This window comes from Moschus berezovskii, chromosome 13, assembly GCF_049115385.1.
Source record: "Moschus berezovskii isolate FMDL1 chromosome 13, NW_MosBer_1.0, whole genome shotgun sequence".
Taxonomy (NCBI): Eukaryota; Metazoa; Chordata; class Mammalia; order Artiodactyla; family Moschidae; genus Moschus; species Moschus berezovskii.
Window position 1 is genome coordinate 76,109,696 of NC_142472.1, and position 24,626 is coordinate 76,134,321.

The 24,626-nt window shown below is 38.3% G+C and overlaps 1 protein-coding gene across 2 annotated transcripts in view; it reads left to right on the forward strand.

Moving 5' to 3' along the window:
- Positions 1-23,547, forward strand: part of SUGT1 (SGT1 assembly cochaperone of MIS12 kinetochore complex) — a 41,611-nt gene extending 18,064 nt beyond the window's left edge. For both annotated transcript variants that reach the window (XM_055426015.2, XM_088842790.1), the window contains exons 11-13: positions 10,616-10,706; positions 14,735-14,916; positions 23,422-23,547. In XM_055426015.2, the coding sequence (XP_055281990.1) occupies positions 10,616-10,706; positions 14,735-14,916; positions 23,422-23,523 (375 nt within the window). In that variant the 3' untranslated portion in view covers positions 23,524-23,547. The remainder of the gene's footprint in view (positions 1-10,615; positions 10,707-14,734; positions 14,917-23,421) is intronic.
- Positions 23,548-24,626: the final 1,079 nt, after the last annotated feature.

Below are 24,626 nucleotides of genomic sequence, written 5' to 3' on the forward strand. Positions count from 1 at the left end.
ACAGTTGCTTGGATGACAGAAAGTGAGGAAAAGGATGACATCTTATGAAGATTTTAGTCTTAGCAGCCCCGTCTACATTGGGCAGAATTTGTTTAATAATATATAATAAGTGGAGTATAATAAGTGGTATAATAAGTGGAGAACTATAACTCGATTTGACGAGTTAAGTCAGAATATTAGGAGTTGGCATTTTTGTACATCTTTCCATTGGGAGGTTGTTAATACATGTCTTTTTGAAGTAATTTAAATTGATTTGTGTGAAAATATGGCAAATAACTTCAAAACCTGTTTCCACTTTGTATAACGGAATAGGGTGTTTGGTGACTACACAAGTCTGTATGGCAAGAATCAAGGCCATAACTAAGCAGTTTCATATTTTTTATTCTCCTTTGAGTCCTGTGAGTGCTTGTAACCATTCCCCAAAGCCCTCTTACTGTTTCCCAACTTACCTTTTTCCCCCTCGGTCCTTTCTCTACATGCTACACAGCTGCTAGCCTTCCCTGTATGGTAGTTTGTTTATATATATGTTTATTTCCCTCACTTTTTGTAAGTCTTCTAAAGAGAAGACGCTGTCATACTTGTGTCTCTGTATGTGCTTCAGGGAAAGTTGCCAGATCAAGTACAGGTGGTGGTGGTTTAGTCGCTAAGTTGTGTCTAACTCTTGTGACCCCATTGACTGTAGCCCGCCAGGCTCCTCTGTCCAAGGCAAGAATACTGGAGTGGGTTGCCATTTCCTTCTTCAGGGGATCTTCCTGACCCAGGAATAGAACCCGGGTCTCCTGCACTGCAGGCAGATTCTTTACCAGCTGAGCTATGAGGGAAGCCCTAAAGTACAGGATGTGCAATTAACTTTACCTACAGTAAATAATTTTAAGATACACATACGTTCCATTTGCTAAATTTGGCAATCCTAGCCCTGTACACTGTATGTCATGAGTAGGTGGTCAGTAATTGTTCAGAGAATGAATTTAAATTGGGTTCTGATATTGGCCATACCAAGTTTGCAGAGTATAATAAGTGTCTTCATTCTTAGATTTACAGGTAAAAAGAAACTGAGGTTCATGGACTTTAAATGCTTTCCCCAAGTTTCAAGTTACTGAATTGTTCAGCATGGCCCAGGAAGAGTACTTAGACTTTTGTAAAGCAAATGTTTCTTTTCTTAGGTTTGTCTTAAGTTCTGGACTAAAGAATTTAGATTTGAAGGATATATTCTGGAGGATGATTACTCACTGGAAAGGACTCTGATGCTGGGAAAGGTTGGGGGCGGGAGGAGAAGGTGATGACCGAGAATGAAATGGCTGGATGGCATCACCGACTCTGTGGACATGAGTTTGAGTGAACTCCGGGAGTTGGTGATGGACAGGAAGGCCTGGCGTGCTGTGGTTCATGGGGTCGCGGAGAGTCAGACACGACTGAGCGACTGAACTGAACTGAACCCAAAGTAATATATTTTACTTTGTTAAGCTATCTGTTTTTAAGCTGTGTTTTATGGGAAACAAATGGAAAGAATTGTACCTAATTAGATCCTAAGGGAAATGACATTTTTGAATCCTTTTTTATACAGCAGAAGGAGTCAGTATTAAAATATTGAAAATAAAATCTTTCTCTGGGTTACTGAGGCTTATTTATTGATGTCACTGAAGGGAAAAATAGTAATTTTCTTTTCATATGTTTGCAGGTGGATTGAGAAAAGGGTGCATTTTGCTTGGGAAAATCTGCTTGATATTAGAGATTCTGTAAAATCTGTGGTTTAAAAGGGCTGTTTTTTTGCCTTTTGAGAATCCTATTTTCTTTCCCACCTTTAAATAAATAGTGCATGTTGCATATTTATGTATAACTGTTGGTTAAGTGTTATTCAAGTGAAATATAATTTGCAGTGAAGATAGGAAGAGGTAGTACCCTTTAATTATTGAAATAGCATTTCTTAACTTTTTTTTTTTTTGGCCATGCCACATGGCTTGCAGAATTTTAGTTCCTTGACCAGGGATTGAACCTGGGCTCCAGAAGTGAAAGCGCCAAGTCCTAACCACTGGACTGCCAGGGAATTTCCCTTAACTAAATATTGTACAGTATAGTATCTAATGTCTTTTTTTAAAGTCAGAATTCATATATATATATATATTTTTTTTAGTACCAGTGATAGTTATTTCTACCTTCTACTGGATACCAGCTTACATATCTGCCTGCTGATCCATTTTTTTTTAATTTTGAAGCTAATTTTTTTATTTCATTTTGTTAATCTCATGACAGTATTCTCCCAACACAACCATCGGGTTTATCTTCAGTAACAAAAATACTCATTTTAGGGATTAATATTCACTCCAAGAAAAATTGCTGTTGTAGAAATGTTCTTGTATTCTTATTTTTAGTCAGAATAATATTTTGTATTATGTCAATATAAAATATGAAGGCTTTTAACTGGAATTGTGGGAAATAAAGATATGTGTCTTAGAGACAGGTAGCCTCCTCCTCCCTTCTTAACCCACTAAAATTTTTTACAACTTTTAGTATTCTTTTTTTAAATATTCATGGAAGAATCTTAATTATAATATGATGGGATTGGAGGTGTCTGGTCAGGATACTCCTGCTTTTTTAAACACAGATGTGTGTAGGGTTTTGGATTATTGTTTTGTTAGTGTTTTTTTGATGTGGTAGTGGTGATAATAAGGTTTTTTTTTTTTTTAATGTTTAGTTGCTGATATCCACAAATTGCAGATCTTGGAGTATATTCTTGCTGCCTTTTCTATTAATGTATATATGTATATTTTCAAAAGAAAAGGATTTTACTGTCCATACTCTCTGTAGCTGTCTTGTTAAATTTAGTGTGCATTATGGATTCTTTTCTCATGCTCTTAAATGTTTTTCAGCAAAGTATTTCATCATATGCATCTACTGTAGCTTATTTAGCCAGTGCCGTGTTGTGTGGCCTGTAAAGAATTACAGTAGCGAACTGTTTGGATAGCTGTGTATTATCCTGTGAAATCCTCACAGTTCCTGCATGGTGCCAGTATTGTTACTGCCTTCTTACAGGGATGGAACCTGAACCAGAGATGGATGTTGGGGCTAACTGTAGCAGTGATGAAGAAGATACTCATGATAATATTCACTTATTTTCCAGACACAGTGCTATATTGTTTTCATATTTGATTTTGTTTAATCCTCCTAAGAACCTTAAGGGAGCTATGCCCTTGTTGTTGTCCAGTCACTGAGTTGCCTCTGACCCTTTGGAACCCCGTAAACTGCAGCGCGCCAGGCTGCCCTGTCCTTCACTATCTCTCGGAGTTTGCTTAGATTCACGTCCATTGAGTTGGTAAAGCCGTCTAACCATCTCCTCTGTCACTCTCCTCTCCTTTTGCCTTCAGTCTCTCCCGGCATCAGGGTCCTTTCCATCAAGTCAGCTCTTCGCATCAGGTGGCCAGTGTATCAGAGCGTCAGCTTCAGCATCAGTCCTTCCAGTGAATGTTCAGGGTTGATTTCCTTTAAGATTGACCAGTTTGATTTCCTTATAGTCCAAGGGACTCTTAAGAGGCTTCTCCAGCACCGCAGTTCGAAAACATGAGTTCTTCAGTGCTCAGCTTCTTTATGGTCCAACTTTCACATCCATGTATGACTACTGGAAAAACCATAGCTTTAACTATACGGACCTTTGTCAGCAAAGTGATGTCTTTGCTTTTTAATACTCTTGTCTAGGTTTGTCATAGCTTTCCTTCCAAGGACCAGGTATCATTTAATTTCATGGCTGCAGTCACCATCTACAGTGATTTTGTAGCCCAAGAAAATAAAATCTGTCACTGCTTCCACTTTTCCCCCATCTATTTGCCTTGAAGTGATGGGACCAGATGCCATTGAATGCTGAGGTGTTTTTTTTTTAATTAATTAATTTTAATTGGAAGCTAATTACTTTTCAATATTGTAGTGGTTTTGCCATACATTGACATGAATCCGCCCCAGGTGTACATGTGTCCCTCATCCTGAACCCCCCTCCCACCTCCCTCTCCTCCCCATCCCATCCCTCAGGGTCATCCCAGTGCAACAGCCCTGAGCACCCTATCTCATGCATCAAACCTGGACTGGCGATCTGTTTCACCTATGATAATATACATGTTTCAGTGCTATTCTCCCAAATCATCCCACCCTCGCCTTCTCTCACAGAGTCCAAAAGTCTGTTCTTTATACTGTGTCTCTTTTGCTGTCTCGCATATACAGTCATCGTTACCATCTTTCTAAATTCCATATATATGCATTAATACACTGTTTTGGTGTTAAGCCAGCGTTTTCACTCTCCTCTTCTATCCTCATCAAGAGGCTCTTTAGTTCCTCTTCACTTTCTTACTAGGTAGGCCCTATCAATCCCGTTTTACACGAGAAACTAGGCCTCAGTGAGATTGGTCATACATCCAACAGGTGACAGCTGTGTGACTCTTCTCTTTCAGAATCTCACTGCTGGCTGTTCTGACTTGTTCCCAGCTCCTGCTTATGTGGCCCCTGCTCTAGAATGCGGGTGGCTTCCTCTCACAGGGCGTCTCTGTTGAGTGAGCCGCATGAGGCACTTAGTGCCTGGGGCGTGCAGTAAGTCCTCAAGAAGTGTCACTGCTGCTATCTAATTTTCCTTGTTGAGGTTTTTATTCGGGTGGTATAATCAGTAAATGCACATCATAGAAAATTGGGAAAAATACAGGGAGCTGAGAAAGTAACGTCTCATTACTGATGACGTTTTGCCATACTTCCTTCCAGATAATTAAGTATTTCCCAAAACTTAGGTCTGTCGCTTACAGAATGGACACTGGAATTTTTTGTTTATAGGAGTGTCTCTTCTGATAGATTCTTCAAGAAGAATCAAGGTGGTGAGGGGCCCTATGCACCAGCACAGTGCCTGGCTCACAGTCCGCACTCAGTACTCATTTGAACTGTGCTGTTAGCACATTGGGGAAGGTTATTCATGCATTACCATCCTTTGCATTAAAAACATTATAAAATGATTTGAGAATAAAAATAAAGACGGTAAGATGTGCATTCTGGCCTCTGGGAGACTGAGCTATTCTGGAAGAGTTTTGATACAGAAGTTAAATGTGCAAAGAGCTGAGTGAAAGAACCTTGGGAAAGCTGCATTCTAAAGATCAGGGAACACTAATGACTGCATCTTTGAAACATGGTTCTCAGCAGTTTCCCCCCAAAAAAAGTTTACCAGTAAGCTGTGCAGCTCTCTAGTCTCTGGTAAAGGTTCCTTCACCGTCAGTCTGTAGTAGTAAGTACACACCTGTTTTAAGAAGACAGTCTCGGGATCTGTGGCCCTTTAGAAGCAATGGCTTTTCTTTAAATCTAAAGTTTCTTTCATTATTTTCTGCTGTGCGAAGGAGAGCTTAGAAATGGGTGGTAGTACACGTAATATTGAACACTGAAAACCCCCCACACAGGGATTCTTACTAGTAGTCTGTGAATACTGCTTGGGACCTGTGGCACATTGAAAGCCTTCTCTGTGCCTATGAGAGCTGCATTCACACAAATCGTCAAAGTTTTAAGTTATCTTTAAATTACTTTTGACTTAAATGAAACTATTTTGGCTGATTAATAGTCCCAGTAAAAATATCTGAAGTTGGACTGGTGGTATTTTGAAAAGTATCTGTCAGAATCACTTTTAAGAGCATATGTAAGCATTGAAAGTGAAGTAGATATAAAAAGGAATTCATAGAAAATTAGTCTCTCCCCTTTTGCCTTTTAAGAAAACTGCTTTAAATGCTTTATTCTGTGCATTTCTTTTAATGAATGGAATAAGTATAATTTCGATTTCAGGTCAGCTTGTCTCAGTTGAAATAGGTTGTTATTTAAAGCTCTGACTTTGGCTTTATAAAAGCCTCTTTGTTCATAATGCACAATTACTCAGGTTGTAGTGGCTTTCAGAGATGCCAATGCTAGTGTGTGCTGCTATTCAGGTGAAGCGAGGGACTTTTTATAGACAGTTCTTAGTACAGGAAAACGTGGTGTGAGCATGGGTTGCCCCGTGGCTGAAGTTAGTTAAGGATACTGGTGATGTACACACTGCATGTGAAGTCTTCATTTCTAGATAAGTTGAAAATTAAAGGAGCAAGATGCAGTTTTTAAATTTTAGTATAATATTAATAGTCCTTTTCAGTAGTTATTTTTGTGTCATTGCTGACTATTGGATTTCTGTCCCTTTTTGATAAAGATCTCAACAGTGACGACTGAAAATAACCAGAGTCTTCATACTGTGTGTGAGAAAATATTGGTAGTATTTTGCTTTGTGAAAGTTAAGTCATAGTTCACTTTACAGAATTCTGGAGATCCTTTTAAATGTTTTTATTCATGTAGAATTTAAATATGTATGTTACATTTAAAAGACTTAATTGTTTTCCTTCTTTTCCAGTGAGATTTGTTTCATGTTTTCTCTCGTGAAAACATTTTTGTTACATTTCTGGGCACCTTAAGAAAACACTGGGTCTGCGACAAGTTGACTCACTGGAAAAGACTCTGATGCTGGGAAGGATTGGGGGCGGGAGGAGACGGGGACGACAGAGAATGAGATGGCTGGATGGCATCACCGACTCAATGGACATGAGTTTGAGTGAACTCCGGGAGTTGGTGATGGACAGGGAGGCCTGGCGTGCTGTGATTCACAGGGTCGCAAAGAGTCGGACACAACTGAGTGACTGAACTGAACTAATCTGAACTGACACCCCTTTTGTACCATAGGCAGTACTGGCAGATTACCGTTAGTGTTTTGTTAAAGTATTTTAAAATGAAGATTTCAAGGATTTTCTCCCTAAACTCTTTTGGTAGTTAGATTACCAGCAATTGCTACTTTAAATGATTCATCTTCACCAAAGAGATCAAAGAACCAAAGTGGACATAGTAGGCTTGTCTTTTGGGGTTTTTTTCCTACTTAAAATTTTAAGTCATAATTATTTTCTTAGAAAAAAACATTAGAATATAAAATTCTAACTTGAATCTTAAAAACTTTTTATTTGCATAATGGTTATTACTGTGTTTACCAGCACTATAAATGCTGGCTTTTGCTAGGCTAAAATTGGGGCTGAGAGCATTATCTGAATAAGGAGAACAGAGGGTGATGTAAATGCCCTGTGAGTGTGTGTTGGGGCTGACACGGCGCCCTGTGAGTGTGTGTTGGGGCTGACACGGCGCCCTGTGAGTGTGTGCTGGGGCTGACACGGCACCCTGTGAGTGTGTGCTGGGGCTGACACGGCACCCTGTGAGTGTGTGCTGGGGCTGACACGGCGCCCTGTGAGTGTGTGCTGGGGCTGACACGGCGCCCTGTGAGTGTGTGCTGGGGCTGACACGGCGCCCTGTGAGTGTGTGTTGGGGCTGACACGGCGCCCTGTGAGTGTGTGTTGGGGCTGACACGGCGCCCTGTGAGTGTGTGTTGGGGCTGACACGGTGCTCAGTGAATGTATGTTAGGTAGATTCTAGGGGACCAGCCTTGATTAGAGAGTAAGTAAAAGATGCTTTTAGGATGTTTTTAACATTTCATTGTAGCACTCAGAAGCTCTTCATAGTCTGTTGTACACCTTTTTTTTCCATCTGTATTTTTCACTGCTTTAAGGAGCATCCTGGACGAGGCAAACTGGTCTTCTCTTCACTGCCTGATAACACTGTCCTTTCACACCTTGGGACTCCAGGTTTTGGCAGTTCCCTTTGCTTCTGGAGACCCTTTCCATCACTGCAAATGCTCCTGCCTCTCACAGCCCTCAACGTGCCTGGAAACCTTCCTGTTCACAGCCAGTGTGATCTCTCCTGGGTGTTGGAACATTTAGTTGCCTTCTTCAAGTGCTTCACATACTACTGAGTGGTCAGGGATGTGCGTTTAATACGTCAAGAATCCCTCACATTCCTGAAGACTAAACCTTGCTCCCGGTAGATGTTTGATGATTAGTGAACCAATGAGTGTAAAAATGTCATCATCACTTGTGTTATCAAAGCAGGTCCATTTACGCAGCGCACAGTAAGTCAAACACTGAGACACTGATACTTGCAAAGGAGAAAGAGTTTATTCTTGAGGCAGCTGAATGAAGAGACAGGAGAACAACAGAAAATCCTATACCTGCCTCTCCAGAGGTGACAGACCTGGGATACTTACGGCATACAGAAGCAAGGTGGTCTGAGGGCTTGGGGAAGGGAAGGATGATAAAGTGAAGTCATTGGTGTCCTGCACAGGCATATCCAAGTTACACGTTTCTTCATGAGATGCATGTTCAGAAAATGGCATTAGCATGATCTGAGGGTGACATTTTTTGGCCCTCTGAGGTCAAACACTCATGGAGGCCCAGTTGAATGGTCAGTGGTGTTGATCAGGTTTAACTGGGCGTGACCAGCTTTATGTCCCAGAAAAATGTACCATTACTGTTGTGTATTAGTCACTCAGTTGTGTCTGACTCTTTGCAACCCCATGGACTGTAGCCCTCCACCAGGCTCCTCTGTCTGTGGGATTCTCCAGGCAGGAATACTGGAGTGGGTTGCCATTTCCTGCTCCAGGGGATCTTCCCAGCCCAGGGGTTGAACCCAGGTCTCCTGCATTGCAGGTGGATGCTTTACGGTCTGCAAAAGTAATCACAGTTTTGAATTGCTGAACTTTGCCTTTTGATATTAGAATGCCTTCTTATATAAATGTGGATACGTTATACATTTTAATGCACACTTCTTGCTTTACTATTTTTTTTTTTTTGCTAATGACATTACTTGCTGTTTATATTTATTTTAGACTAGGTAAATGATGTTAGATAAAAAGAAAAATTTAAGCAATTATCTTATTTGAGTTCAAAATGGGTCATAAAGCTGCAGAGACAGCTCAGACAACAACTTATTTGGCCCAGAAACTGCTAATGGATGTACATCGAAGCTGATCGTCTTAACAGCTATGTGGGAAGTTGCCAAAGAACTCAGTGTCGACCATTCTGTGGTTGTTCGGCATTTGAAGCAAATTGGAAAGGTGAAAAAACTGGATGAGTGGGTGCCTCATAAGGTGACTTCAAATCAAAAAATCATTGTTTTGAGGTGTCTTCTCTTATCCTTTGCAACAACAATGAACCATTTCTCAGTGGATTGTGATAGATGGAAAGTAGATTTTGTACAACTGGCGATGACCAGCTCAGTGGTTAGACCAAGAAGCAGCTCCAAAGCACTTCCCAAAGCTAAACTTGCACCAGAAAAGGTTATGGTCTCTTTTTGGTGGTCTGCTGCCTGTCCCATCAACAACAACTTTCTGAAACCATTGCATCTGAGACGTATGCTCAGCAGATCGATGAGATGCACTGAAAACTGCAGTGTCTGCAGCTGGCTTTGCTCAACAGAAAGGGCCCAGTTCATCTCCATGGCAGTGCCCAACTGCCCATTGGCAACCAGCACTTCAAAAATTAAACGAATTGGGCTATGAAGTTTTGCATCATCTGCCATATTCAGCTGACCACTCACCAATGAACTACCAGTTCAAGGATCTCGACAGCTTTTTGCAGGAAAAAGGCTTCCACAACCAGCAGGAGGCAGAACATACTTTCAAGAGTTCATTGAATCCCGAAGCACTGATTTTTACGCTGCAGGAATAAACAAACTTATTTCTTGTTGGCAAAAATGTGTTGATTGTAATGGTTCCTATTTTGATTGATAAAGATGTGTTTGAACCTAGTTATAATGATTTAAAATTCATGGTCCAAAACTGCAGTTACTTTTTTACCAGTGGGTCATTAATATAATGACCCGTACATCAGAGGTGTTTTATATAGTGGGTGCTTAAAGGTGTCTTCAGGCTACATGAAACTTGGAGGGTATGCAATTTGCAAGAACAATTAAAGTGACTTTAGTCAATAAAGGCAAGTTACAGGATGTTATTATTAAGCAAGTTATAATTTAAGGGATCTAACTGATGACTTCCCTTAGTTTTACTTGTTTTGATATTTTTATACAATGAAATAAGTTTTTCTACTCTGAAACAGGTTAATGTACACACACACGTAGTAACTCCTGTAGAACAGAGGTTCTCAGTGGTGGGCACTGTTAACATTTGGGGCTGCATAATTCTTTGATGTGAGTGTTACCCTGAATGTTGTAGGATATTTATATTTAGTAGCACCCCTTGCTTTCCTTGGGAGCTTCCCAGGTCACTCAGTGGTTAAAAAAAAAAAGTCTACCTCCGAATGCTGGAGATGCAGGAGACACCAGTTTGACCCCTGGATGGGGAAGATCCCCTGGAGGAGGAATTGGCAACCCACTGCAGTATTCTTGCTAGGAAGACCCCACAGATGGAGGAGCCTGAGGGGCCGCAGACCGTGGGGTTGCAAAGAGTCGGACAGGACTGAGTGGCTGAGCAGACAAACGCACAGCCTCTGCTCACCTGTGCCTCAGTTGTGATGACCCAACAGTGTCTCCAGACGCTGCCAGATATCCCCTTGGGGACAGAGTCACCCTGGTTGAGAAGACTGCTTTAAAAGAAGAAAAGCATGTGGATTTCTAGACTCTTAATTGTAGTTTATAGTGTGTATGTATATTGTTTTTGAAGGTGGCTTTTAAGTAGAAACAAAGTAATTGATTTTTTTTAACTGTTCTGTGTATTTTACATTGAATAATTGATTTTTTTTGGTGTCTCCTCCAGATTGAAGTTAAAATGAAAAAGCCAGAGGCTGTGAGATGGGAAAAGCTAGAGGGGCGAGGAGATGTGCCTAACCCCAAACCGTCTGTGGCAGGTTTGTTTTCTGGCCTTGGTGAGCTTTAGATTCGTATTGTGTTATATAGTTGAGGTTAAGTAGTGATGAGTATTCTTTCTACTTTCGTTATTTATGTTCTCAAGATAAAATACATGGAGTATAATAAGGTTGCTCTGTTATGAATGCAGAATATTTCTTAATGATGGTTCTAACTTCTTAAACTCCATAAGAATACAAATGAATGGCATCAAAGCCCAGAGGGAATTAGAATTTCTTGTTTACCGTGTCTGTTTGTGACTTTGGCTGGGGGTTGTTTTTGTGTGTTGGTCTTTCCTTTTTTTAATATGTAATAGTTTTACTCTGCTGATATATTTCCCACTCTTCCTTTCTCCCCTCTTATTTATGCCTTTCTGTTTCTTCTTATATAGTCAACTCTAATTTCCTGGAATTTCAGGGCTTCCCAGAGAAAAGTATCTAGCACATTTCACTATTTTTCTAAGAGGTGGAGGCAGACAGCTAATGAAGGCCTAAGGCAAGCCTACGAGTAGAGTAGAAAACAAGGGTTGATTGCTTAATCCTTTAAGGAAAAGACTACTTTATGCTGGGGTCAATTCTAAGCATAGGCAGTAGACAGGTGTTTTTCTAACGCAATGATTAATCTGTGGGACACACTTAGACCTACAGTCTAAGACTGTATTTTATAACAATGACCTCATTAAAGAATGGAGAGAGATTACCTTTTGATTAGAGATAATGCTCTGATTTGATGACCGAAATGAGGTAACGTTGTTTCAGCTACTTTTCAATTTTTCGCTGCTTTCTTCTGTAATATAAAATACAGTTTTATTGTGGCACCTTGTAGAAAACGCCGAATTCTCCAGTAGAGCATTCATCTTCAAATTTTATTTTGAAATAATTTTAGGTTCTAATAGAAGTTGCAGAAATAACAGAGTTCCCGTGTACCCTTCACCCAGTTTCCCTGCATGATACTATCATAGCTAATCTACAACATAATTAGCAGAGCCAGGAAATTTACACTTGCAGATAATTTTTAGGAATCGAAATACTTAGTTGGCATAAAGCTGTTTATTAAGCTTCTGTCCTGCTTTATGTGAAAGATGTGGTAAAGATGTTATGTACTTCTCATGGGGCTGACTCCCAGAGATTTTTGGATTGAGGTTTATATATGGCTTAAAGCATTTTTTTTAAAGAAATATTTTAAATGTAGTATCTCACCTAGTTCTAGCAGCAGCCCTGTATAGTAAGTAAGCTCGTATTGTTCCTCCTATCTTATGGGCTCAGAAAGGTTAAACAGCTTGCCTGAGATTACCCAGCAGTTTTCTTTGTCTAGGACTAAATCCAGGTCTTCAGAGTCTGGGTCTGGTTCTTCTACCGCATGTGTGATACTGCTTGTTGCTGCATTTTCTAACTGTGGGAAGTCTCTGCTGACTTGAGTAGCTTTGCAGTTAGTTGATGTTAGAGTGAATAAGCAGGAAGTTAGGTTACCTGTCTCTGAGTAGTTCATCTGCCATCTACAGGTATTAATGTTTTTCTGAGATTAAAGATTTTTTTGGTATTATAGTTACAAACTCTTTTTAAACTCAATGCCTTGGATATTCGAGATGGTATTCCTCCTGACTGGTTTTATTTTTTGTAAGGGGTTAATGTGCTTGTCAGATTGTTTGACAAGCTGGAGACTGCAGATAAGGGCAAGTTGTTAACCTATCTGTGCTAGCTTTCTTATCTGTAAAATGGAGATGAGAACTGTGGTCCCGTCTGGCAAATAAGCATTAGGATTAATTAAACCGTGTGTCCTAGGTTCTTAATTTACCATTGGCATGCGTTGTTTTCTTGGCTCCTAGTGAAAATGTACAAAAGATAGAGATTACTGGTAGAGGACAGGTGGATAGAATTTGGAAAACAGTTTGCTTGCCCTGTGTAAAACTGGTGTGTTGTCGTTTTGTTAGGGATTGGGTGGTGAGATGGGCAGGGAGAGAGGTGAAGAGAAAGGATGGAAAACAGAGTGAACGATTAGTTTCTCAACTATTTTGAGAAAGGGGTTATATAGAAAGGCAATAGTGGGAGAGGGACATGTAGACTAGTGTTAATATGTCCTGATTCATAGGGAAATTTTCAATTGGGTTTTTTTTTTAAAGCTATCTAGCTGTACCATTCCAGGGTAGTAGCTGCAAACCACCTGTACCTATTGACCACTTGGAATATGACTAGTCTGGATTGCCATGTGCTGTAAATGTAAAATACATACCAGACTTTAGACTTAGTGTGAAAAAAATATATAAAATATGTTAATATTTTTATATTGATTTCATGTTGAACTGATACTATTTTGGATGTGTTAGGCTAAAAAGACATTTTTAGAATGTATTTCACCTGATTGTTTTTCAACTACTAGAAGTTTTAGAATTATATTTGTGACTCACATTTGTGGCTTATGTTATATTTCCATTGAATCATGAACAGAACTGCTCTTGCAGTTCTTCGGCAATGTGGTTAATTTCTTTAAAACTATTTGTGTGTCAAGATCTTGATTCCCTTGGTCTTTGGGGCAACTTTGGCAGTGCCCTGAATCTCCCTGGTCTGGTTGCCTCTCTGGCTGCAAGCAGCCTCTGTTTAATCCCAATGTGCCCTCCAAGTAATATTATTTCCTGTGTGAAATAATATTATTTCCACGTGATGTGGGCATTGACCTCTGGATCATCATGTAGTATTTTTCAGCATTCAGGAATTCTTTATTGTTTTCTCCTGTTGAAGTAATCTGATATTTTTAATTTGGTGAGAGGATGGAGTCTTAACTCACTGTCAGATGGCATGGCAATGTCAGATGGCTTGTCATTGTTTTCTGTTTAATTTTACTCTGAAAGATATACGTACCTCAGGAGAAACTACTTTATATATACCTACACACACACACACACACATATCATTTTATGTATTTTTGGCTTTGCTGGGTCTTTGTTGCCACACAGGCTTTTCTCTAGTTGTGGTGAGTGGGGGCTGCTCTCCAGTTGTGATACGCAGGCTTGGTCTCTTGGGGAGTGCTGGCTTTAGGGTGGGCAGGCTTTAGTAGCTGAGGTGCATGGGCTCAGTAGTTGCAGCTCCCGGGCTCTAGATTGTGGCGCATAGATTTAGTTGCCCGGTGGCATGTGGTATCTTCCCGGACCAGGAATCGAAGCGGTGTCTCCTGCATTGACAGGTGTATTCTTTACCACCGAGCCACCGGGGAAACCCTAGAAGCTGTATTTTTTAACATTTGTTAAAGCTTTGTTTAGAGAAAGTTTGTTAATGAAGCATCTATTTTAAAATCAGTATTTTTAGAATTATTGGTACAATCTTTGCACCTTTTCTGTAAACATCAAAGTTCCTGTATGTGGGCTTCCCTAGTGGTCCAGTGAGTGATTAAGAATCTGCTTGCCAATGCAGAATGCACAAGTTTGATCCCTTATCTGGAAGATTCCACATGCTGTGGGGCAGCTAAGCCTGTGTGCTACAACTACAGAGCCAGCGCTCTAGAGCCTGTGGGTTGCGACTCCTGAGCTTTGTTGCCACAACTACTGAAGCCCACATGCCTGGAGCCTGTGCTCAGGAACAAAAGACACTGCAGTGAGAGGCCTGCACACGGCAAGAGTAGCCCCCAGTCGCCACAATTAGAGAAAGCCTGCAGCAGTGAAGACCCAGCACAGTCAGAAATAAATAAAAATGAATGGATCTTAAAAGAGAAGTTCCTGTATGCTTCTCACACAGTTTCTCCTATTATTAACATGTAGGGTTTCTTTGTTAATCTAATTTTGCATAATGTACCAAAAGTTTACACTGTTAGTTAATTTACTCAAAAGAAATTTCCAGATTTTACATTATGCTTATCGATTCAGTCTTTAGAGGTTTTAAATGTTAATTATTGATTTATATATCAGAAAGACATTTATTACAAACATGAAATTTAATGACTTAAACTATTTGCTGAGATACATACACCATAGTCACAAAGTTATGTGTGCTTGACATAATCGACACATGTTGATTAATTGCTTCTTTTTTTTATTCCATAGACGTAAAAAACCTATATCCATCATCATCTCATTATACAAGAAATTGGGACAAATTGGTCGGTGAGATCAAAGAAGAAGAAAAGAATGAAAAGTTGGAGGGAGATGCAGCTTTAAACAAATTATTTCAGCAGATCTATTCAGATGGCTCTGATGAAGTGAAACGTGCCATGAACAAATCATTTGTAAGAACATAAACTTTAAGAAAATCTATTATAGTAGTAAATTTCAGAAATTAAAAATATAAGTAAAGAGGTCAGATTGTATGTACTGTAGTTGGGAGACCATTTTAAATGGGTTTTGTCTGACCATTTCTTCTTGCTCAAAACTTAATTACTGAGAAAGTTGGGAACTTGTGGAGGAGGTGAGAAACAAATGGTGTAGTCCACATAAATTTTTTCATCAGGGAGTTAGAACTTGAAAGACTTGAGATTCCAAGGTTAGAGTGGGTGATACGAGTTATTCTAGTCAGATTTATCACAATAGCTGAGTGAGCATCCATGTTTTCCATCTAGTAGCATATGTAATCTCAGTGTCAGGGATGAGAAATATCGAAGGGAGACTTCCAGAACAGTGTTGGGCAAGTGGTAGGTGCACATTAATTATCCACTGGTTTGTTAATAATTTCTCTGTTAGTTAAGAAAATTCAGGCTTTTTGCCGGGGCATGAATACCACCTGAATTAGGCCTCAGTTCTGAGATTTTAGTGATAAGTCATCACTGTCGAACCATGTAGATTTTGCTTGAAGCTGTAATCTTTGGACTTTTACTTGTAGCTCTGGAAATGTCACTCACTGTCTTCTTTTAAAGCATTTATTTTTACAGTAGAAAGTTAAAGTTAATATTTAATAATTAAAATTAATTAACATATGGGTAATAAGTGTGTTTGAGGCTCAGATATTCCATATCAGGTTACCACATGGTAACTGATCATGACTGTGCTTTTCACTATTGCTTTAAAATTTTTTTATATTAAACTTTTTACATTGAGATAATTGTAGATTCACATACAGTTGGAGAAAGTAATGCAAGAGCTGCCTTATATCTTTTATAGATTTCCCCAGGGGAAACATCGTGCAGAATTAATGTTACAGCCATGATGTTGACAGTTAAGATAGATATACCTGTGTTCACGCCCTTCTTTCCTACCCGGCCTTAGCCTGTGGCAGCCACTAATCTGGCGAGTTTGTCAGATACGGAGTTGGCAAATATTTTCTCCCAGTCTGTAGCTTGTGTTTTTCTTTTCTTAACAGTCTTTAGCAGAACTGAACTATAATTTTGAAGAAGTCCAGTGTATCAATTTTTGTTTTATGGATCATGGTTTTGGTGTCAAGTTCTAAGAACTCTTGCTTAGTTCTAGATTCTCAAAGATTTTCTTCTGTGTTCCTTTTTTTTTTTCTAATTTTTACTTATTTGGCTGTGTGGGTTCTTAGTTGCTGATCTTTGTTGCATCCTGTGACATCTTGTTGCAGCACATGGACTCTAACTGGGGTGTGTGGGCTTCAGTAGTTGCAGTACACAGACTTAGTTCCTTGGCCAGGGATCGAACCCACATCCCCTGCACTGCAAGGCAGACTTTAAACCCCTGAGCCCCCAGGGAAGTCCCTACGTTCTTTCTTTTAATAAAAGTTTTTCTTACTTACTACATCTTAGTCCATGATCCATTTTGAGTTAATTTTTATATGAAGTATGAGATACAGGTTAAGCTTCTTTTTTTTTGACCTGTATATGTTCAGTTGCCCCAGCACCATTTGTTGAAATGGATGTCTTTCCTTCCTTGAATTGCTTTTCATCTTTCTCAAAAATCAGTTGAGCACATTATCGTTAGGTCTGTTTCTGGGGTCCCTGTTCCATTGTTCTGAGTGTCTGTTGCTCTGTTAATACCACAGTCTAAGTTATTGTTGCTATTTTAAGTCTTGAAATTGGACCAATTTATTTCTCCTACTTTATTTTTCATTTTCAAAATTGTTTTGGATATTTCAGTTCCTTTGCCTTTCTATAAATTTTAGAATATTTTGTCTAACGTGGAAGAAGTCCTGTTAGGAATTACATTGAGCTGTATACCAGTTTGGAGAAATTGACACCTTTACTGTGCCAAATCTTCCAGCTTCATTTATTTAGATCTCTGATTTCTTTCATCATTGTTGTGTATTTTTTGGCATTTAAATCCAGTATGTGTTTTACTAGATACATCAAGTGTTTGGTTCTTTCTTTTAGTGATTGTCAATGGTATTATATATTTAATTTTCTGATCCATGTGTTTGTTGCTAGTATCTAGAAATACAGGGTTTTTGTTTTTTTTAAATGTTTATCTTGTCTTCTGTGACCTTATTGAACTCACTGGTTCGGGGAGATTTTTTTGGTAGATCCCTTGTGATTTTCTGTGTAGACTGTCTTCAGATAGGGACAGTTTAATTTCTTCATTTCTGATGTGTGTGCTGTTTATCTCCTTTTATTGCTATACTGATCGACTAGACCTCCCATTATTATGTTGAATAAGATTAGTGAGAGTAGACATCCATGCCTTGTTCCCCATCTTAAGGGAAAAGCTATTCAGTCTTTCACTGTTAAGTATAATGTTAGCTGTAGGTTTTTGTAGATGCTTATCAAGTTAAAGTTTTGCTTTGTTTCTGTTTTCCTGAGATTTTTTATCATGAATGGCTCTTGACTTGTGAAATGTTTTTTCTGCTTTGAATCAATATGATTAGGTAGGTTTTTTGTTCCTTTAACTTAAGTAGTGATTTTATATGATTAATATGATTATTTTCTTCATGGAACCGACTTTGCAACCCTGGGATAAACCCCACTTGGTCAGTGTATAATTCTTTTTGTAGTATATTATTCAGTTCTGTTTTCAAATGTTTTGAGCATTTTTGTATCTATATTTATGAGGGCTATTGGTCTGTAGTGTTCTTTTTTTGGTGCCATTCTTTTCTGCTTTTAGTATCAGGGTAATAACTTCATAGAATGAATAGGAAAATGGCTCAGTCCTCTTTTTTGAGGGGAATGGGTTTGTAGAATGAGTGATAATTTGTCTTTAAAGATTCTTTAAGCCCATGAAGCCATCTAGGCCTTGATACTTCTTCTTTGGGGAGGTTTTAAATTACGAATTTCATTATCCTGATAGCTTATGGGACTGTTCAGGTTATCTGTTTCACATTCGGTGACTTGTGGTAGTTTGTTTTTGAGGGGTTGGTCCGTTTTGTTTAAGTTGTTAGATGGTATGATTTTCTTCTTTACCCTTTTGACGTCTGCAGGGTCTGTAGTGATAACCCATTTCATTCCTGTGATAGTAATTTGTCTTTTCTCTCTCTTTTTTCTTTGTCTTGCTAGGGTTTGTCAATTTTACTGACTTCCCCCCTCTTTTTTTTTGGTTCCCCCAAAGAATCAGCTTTTTGTTTGATCTTACATTTTTCCTGTTTTTTGTTCTAAATTTCATTTATTTCTGCTTTTAATTATTTTCTTCCTTATGCTTGATTTGGGTTTATTTTGCTATTCTTTTTTTTACTAGGTTCTTCAGATGTGTGCTTAGATTACTGATTCAACCCTTTAATTTCTTTTTTCTATTATATATGTTTCCCTCTCAGGAATTTTAGCTGTCTCCTACAAATTTTTATTTTATATTTTCATTTTTATTCAGTTCAATATGTATTTTTATTTCGCTTGAGACTTCTTATTGCAAGTATATATTCCACTTGAAAAGAGTGTATGTTCTGCTCTTGTTGAATGGAGTGTTCTATAGATATCAGTTAAATCCTGTTAATTGATACTCTTACTGAATTTTTAAAAAATATTCTGAGTTGATTTTCTATCTTACTGTTCTATTCATTGTTGAGAGAGGGTCTTCAGCTATAATCATGGATTTATTGATTTCGTATTTAAGTTTTGTGAATTTTTGCTTCACATATTTTGCAGCTCTGTTTAGTTCATCTGTGTTTTGGATTGTTACATTTTCATGGTGGATTGCTTTTTAATCATTATACAATGTCATTCTCTAGCTCTGGTAATTTTTTTGCTAATATTAATATAGCTGATTATATCTTTTGTTTAATTTTTACATGATATATCTTGTTCCATCCTTTTCCTTTCAGTCTGCCTAAGTCATACTTTTTTAAATTTTAGTTTTTAAAAATTTTATTGGAGTATAGTTGATTTACAGTGTTTTATTAATTTCAGCAAAGTGATTCACTTATATATATACACACACACACACACATATATTCATTCTTTTTCAGATTCCTAAGTCATATTTAAAGTATCTTTTGGACAGCATGTATTCATATCATGTTTTTTTTTAATTTACTCTGCTGCTACTGCTTCTAAGTTGCTTCAGTTGTGTCTGACTCTGCGACCCCATGGACAGCAACCCACCAGGCTCCTCTGTCCATGGAATTCTCTCGGCAAGACTAGTGCTTCTCCTTATTTACTCTACCAGTCTCTTTTAATTGATGCATTCGGACCACTTACATTTAATTATTGATGCATTAGGACCTATGTCTGCCAAAGAAGTTTTCTCTTTGTTCTGTATTTCTGTTTTTATTTTTCCTGTTTTCCTGTGAGTACATGATTTGTACTTGATTTCATCTTGATTTGTCTCGTATTTTTTAGTGTATTTTCTTTGTATGGCATTTTTAGTGGTAGCTCTAGATTTTATATTAGCTATATTATACTTCTCTTAGTCTACCAGTATCATTTTTTGAAACTGAGTGACATTTAGAAATGTTACCTCTCTTTATGTACTTTTACCTTTTCTCATTTATAATTTCTTAAATATTTCTTGTGCGTGCATTTAGAAATCACATCATAAAGTGTAGTAATTTAGAAGACTTAAAAGAGGAAAAGCCAGTTCTCTTGTATCCCCTGCCTTGTGGCCTTTCTTTCTTCCTCTCTGCATTTCAGGGTTCCAGTTCCTGCTGTTTGTCTTCTGTCTAGAGAGGCTTCTTAAGGCGTTCTTTCAGGGTAGGTCTGTCCATGACAGATTCTCTGTATTGGCAAGGATTTCTTTGGGTTTATACTGATTGAGATTTGCTCAGTTTCTTGCAACTGTAGATTTATGTGTTTTGCCACTTGTAGGATATTTTCGTTCATTGTGTCCTTGAGTCCCTTTTCAAATCTGCCTTCTTTGTTTTCGTCTTCCTGGGACCTGATGGCACAGATATTGGATAGTTTGTTATAGTACTACCTATTCCGGAGACTCTTCATTTTATCTCTCTTCTCTCTGTCATTCAGGTTTATATAGTTCGTTTTCCAGTTCACTGATTGTTTATTTTCTCTATTCTGCTCTTGAGCCTGTTCACCGATCTTTTTATTTCAAGTGTATTTTTCAATTCTAAAACTTTCATTTCTTTATATCTTTCTTTACTGAGGTTTCTGTTTTTTTCATTTGTTTCAAGCTAGTTCATAATTCTTGTTGAAACATTTTTACCCTGACTGCTTTAAAAGTATGTCAGATAATTTTAACTTCTCTGTCATCTCTGTGTTAGCATCTATTGGTTGTCTTCTCTTTTTAAACATATAATCCGAAATCTTTCTAGTTTTGGTGTTTTTCATCAGTGCCAAATGGTACCTAGTTGAAACCTGGACATTTTCATGTTATGAAACTGTAGATCTTATTTAAACCTTCCTTCTGAAGTAGCTTTCTCTGATGACCACTCTGGCAAAGGAAGAGAAGTCACCACTTCACTATTGCCAGGTGGAGGTAGAAATCTACGTATCCCACTCTGCCTCTGTAGACACCCCAGGGCCACTCCTTGTTACTGCTGGGAATAGGCAGCTGTTCAACTGCCCGGGTGGTTTCCCCTGAGCCCAGTCAACAGAGGAGGCCAGTTCATGGTACCATAGCATGGATCGAAGTCTAGGCTCTTCACGCCGCTGGCCTGGGTGGAGATGGACCACAGTCTTCACTGTGGTTTTGACTGGAGTGATTACTGTCTAAAAGGTTTCTGTTTTCCTGTTGGTCTTCATCCTTTGGATAGAGAAAGCAGCCTTTTGTTGGGTTTTTTGGTCACACCCTTTGGCATTTCCAGCTTCTTCAGTTCCAACTCTTGAAAAAATGAGGCAAAAGCAAAACCAAAGAACTAACCACTGTGTTGTTCCTTGGGTCCCAGGGTCCCTAGCTGATTTGTCCTCTTATATTTGTTGTTTAAATGACATACAAGGTTTTTAGTTGTGCTTAGTGGAAAGAATAGGAAAAAGTATATTTACTTAATGCCTCCAAAAGGAGAAAGCAGTCCCACCCCCCCAACTCCTACCTGACTCTGCGGCTTGTGGGGTCTTAGTTTCCTAGCAAGGGATCAAAGCTGTGCCCCCTGCAGTGGAAGCATGGAATCCTAACCACTGGGCCCCCAGCGAATTCCCAGAAATTAGTTTAAATGTTGATTTTTTTAGAGCTTGCTAGGTAAAATAGTGTGTAAAATTTCAAAGATACAGAACCTGTGTCCATTTTCATATAGAAACTTTGCTAATTGTAATTGAACTATACACATGCATAAATAAGCCCTCTGACTGGCAACATTGATCTGGAACATAGCAAGGACTTGGCTTCTGTCCTTGTGGGAATACCGCCATACCTTGGAGAACTGTGGATTTAATTCTAGACTGCCATTTTAAAGCAAATCTTGCAATAAAGTGAGTCATACTTTTTGGGTTTCTAGTTTGTATGAAATTTACATTTACACTATGCTGTAGTCTGTTGAGTGTGTAATAACATGTCTAAAAAACAGTGTATGTACCTTAATTTAAAAATACTTTATTGCTAAAATATGCTAACTTTATCATCTGAGTCTTCAGCAAGTCGTAGTTTTTTTGCAGGAGTAACATCAAAGATCACTGGTCACAGATTCTCGTAACAAATATAATAATAATGAAAAAGTTTGAAACAGAAGAGAATTATCAGAATGTGACAGAAACATGGAATGAGCACACACTGTTGGAAAAGCGCCTTAGTAGACTCACTTGATGCAGGGTTGCCACAAACCTTCAAGTTGTAAAAAGTTCTGTATCTCCAAAGTGCAGTAAAGTGAAGCACAGTAAAATAAGGTCTGCCTGTACCAAGAAGCAAACTGTGTCTCATCTGTCTATTTGGGCAAAAAGACCAAGTGTTCAGAATAAACCAGGGGAGTGCTCAGATGCACTGCCAAGAAGAAAGAGGAAGATAAATGTCATCAGCAAACATGATCAGGTTATAAGTTAAAACTGCTTTTTTCAGTTCTCTTAGGAGTAATTTATTACATAGACTTGTCCCATTTTATTCAGTATTTAATTTGAAGCCTGCTATGTGCCAGGCTACTGCATTTGAGTATTGATAAAATATGTATGGTATGTAGGTTAAGTGTTGCTCTAGCATTTGAGTATTGGTAGTATATGTGGTAAAAAATATATATGCTAAAGTATTGATCTAGCATATAGTATTGGTAAAAATATGCTCCTTGCCTTTTAGAAACTCTCAGCTTTAGTTTGAAGCCAGGGGTGGGAGGCAGGTATAAGAAAGCAGGTCCTTACAGTTTTAACAGTGCAATGTCATCCAATTTATATTAATGGTAATCTTGCTCACCCAGTAGACAAATCTTATAAGAGGAAGTAGCTAGAGTCCTAAATAGGGTCAAAGAAGGCCCCAGAGAGATGGTGCCATGTCAGACTTGGAGGATGACATGTCAAGCATCTTCCATGGGAGAAGAGCATCCCATGCAGAGGAACCCGGGGGAAGGAGCTTGGCAGAGAGTGTGGGGCACTGGCATTGTTCTGAGGCTCCAGTGTAATGGTGGCATGTACAAGTATACATTCACCCATAACACAAGTTGGTTATTTTTTAATGTTTAGATTTTTAACAACTTACTTGCTGTGATCCAAGTCAGTAATTTTTTTTGATTGCATTAAGATTACAAATGGTAGTGGTGGTTAGTCACTAAGTCATGTCTGACTCTTTTGTGACCCCATACACTGGAGCCCGCCAGGCTCCTCTGTCCATGGGATTTCCCAGGCAAGAATGCTGAAATGAATTGCCATTTCCTCCTCGAGGGGAACTTCCTGACCCAGGGATTGAACCTGCGTCTCCTGCATTGGCAGGCGGGTTCTTTACCACTGAGCCCCCTGGGAAGCCCCGAGATAATAGTATCTAGAGCTTTATTTTTTAAATGTATTTATGAATATGCTAGGATTGTTGGTAGCTGTTACATTCAGTGGGTAGTAAATAGATGGCAGATTCTTTCCTGAGATGCTGTATCTGTATGTTTATGTACCTTGATTCAAAAATAATTCCAGTGTACACTTGGATGTATTTGACATAGAACATTAAGAGACTCCTAGAGTTCTATCCAACCAGAAAGAGTTTACCTTGCAAAATCTTTATTAAGCTCCACAAAAGAGATTATATCATCATTTTTCTTGGGAGCCAATTTCATCTGAAGGTAGTTTTTCCATATATACCTCTATGCTGATCAGCAGGGAGACATGGTGTTTTATATGGCAGTGCCTGTGGACATGGTCCTCCTACATAACTAGAGTTTCCTTTTCAGATTTTTACAAAGTATAATAACTTACCTGGAAAGCCTAACGTTAAATTAAAATATTGTGTTGTGTGTGTTGAGCCAAACGTAGCTTGTATTTGGTGCTCTGTGCTTGGAACATTTTTTGAAAAATAATTGTTTGGGTTATATGGCCCAAGAATTAATCTATTTTTATTTCTTATTGCAGATGGAGTCTGGTGGTACAGTTTTGAGTACCAACTGGTCTGATGTAGGTAAAAGGAAAGTTGAAATCAATCCTCCTGATGATATGGAATGGAAAAAGTACTAAATAAATTAATTTGTTATCACTGTATTGCGTATACTCACCTAACGCCCATTGTGTATTAATATTGCATTCTTGAATTTTGAACACTGAGTACATCTTTTCAGAGATTATACCTCTTTACCTCTTTGTGCTTTAGAAATTATTTTCCCTCAAGTGTTCTAAAAGTCTAATGAAGAATGAAGATCATATTTTATCACTTTTGTCCTTAAGGATTTCAGATATGCTGAAATGGAATGAAGTATCATTTGCTACTAGACAGATTATTTCTACCTAGTAGTGGGAGTGGAGAAATCATTAATGGTTATATCTTGGGTTATTGCCTTATTTTTGATGCAGTATTCTATTAATAATTTATTAGACGTGGAAACTTTGGGTGAGCATAGATTTCTCAATTTCAGTGTTAGATTGTTTGCTTTTAAAAACTGCTTTTGAATAGAGTTGTAAATACAATTTTTCTATGAAAAAGTTTGGTTTATTTACCTTTTTAAGTTTTTAATGAAAACTTTGAGAAATTATTTATCACAAGGAATTCCCATTTGATTATTTTTATGAGAAATATTTGTAACTGCACTGAGAATTTTGGTCCTTACCTTTAAAATTCCTGTGTAAAACAATTGACACCTGAGTTTTCTATACTGTAAATTAACTATACTGAAGTCTAATCTGTAAAGCTGGGTCACACAGTAATTTAGAAGAGCCCAGCTCCACTTCTTGCTGCTTTTGCCACAGCAGGATTCCTGAAATTACAGCGCTGATGGCTTGATTTGGTTTTTGTGTTTTTTTCTTTATTAGAAAATCTCTCTTCTCACAGCCCCATGATTACTTTTGGTGGTTTAGGGCAGCTGTTGAGAGAGTAAATTAATATGTATATATTTAGTATGTATTCTATTTCTAGAATAAATAGATTCCATGGGAATACAAAAACCAAAAGACATGATCATTAACTTCAAAGACTTTATAATCTAGCAGAGATAAAATTAACATTCATGAAGGAATTATGGAATGGTTGAATGGTGAACTTATTATAAATAGAGGTTTGAGATAGAAAAAGTGTTCTATGATTAAAATTCTTGACAGTCTAAGCTGTTGCACAGCAGAGGCCATGG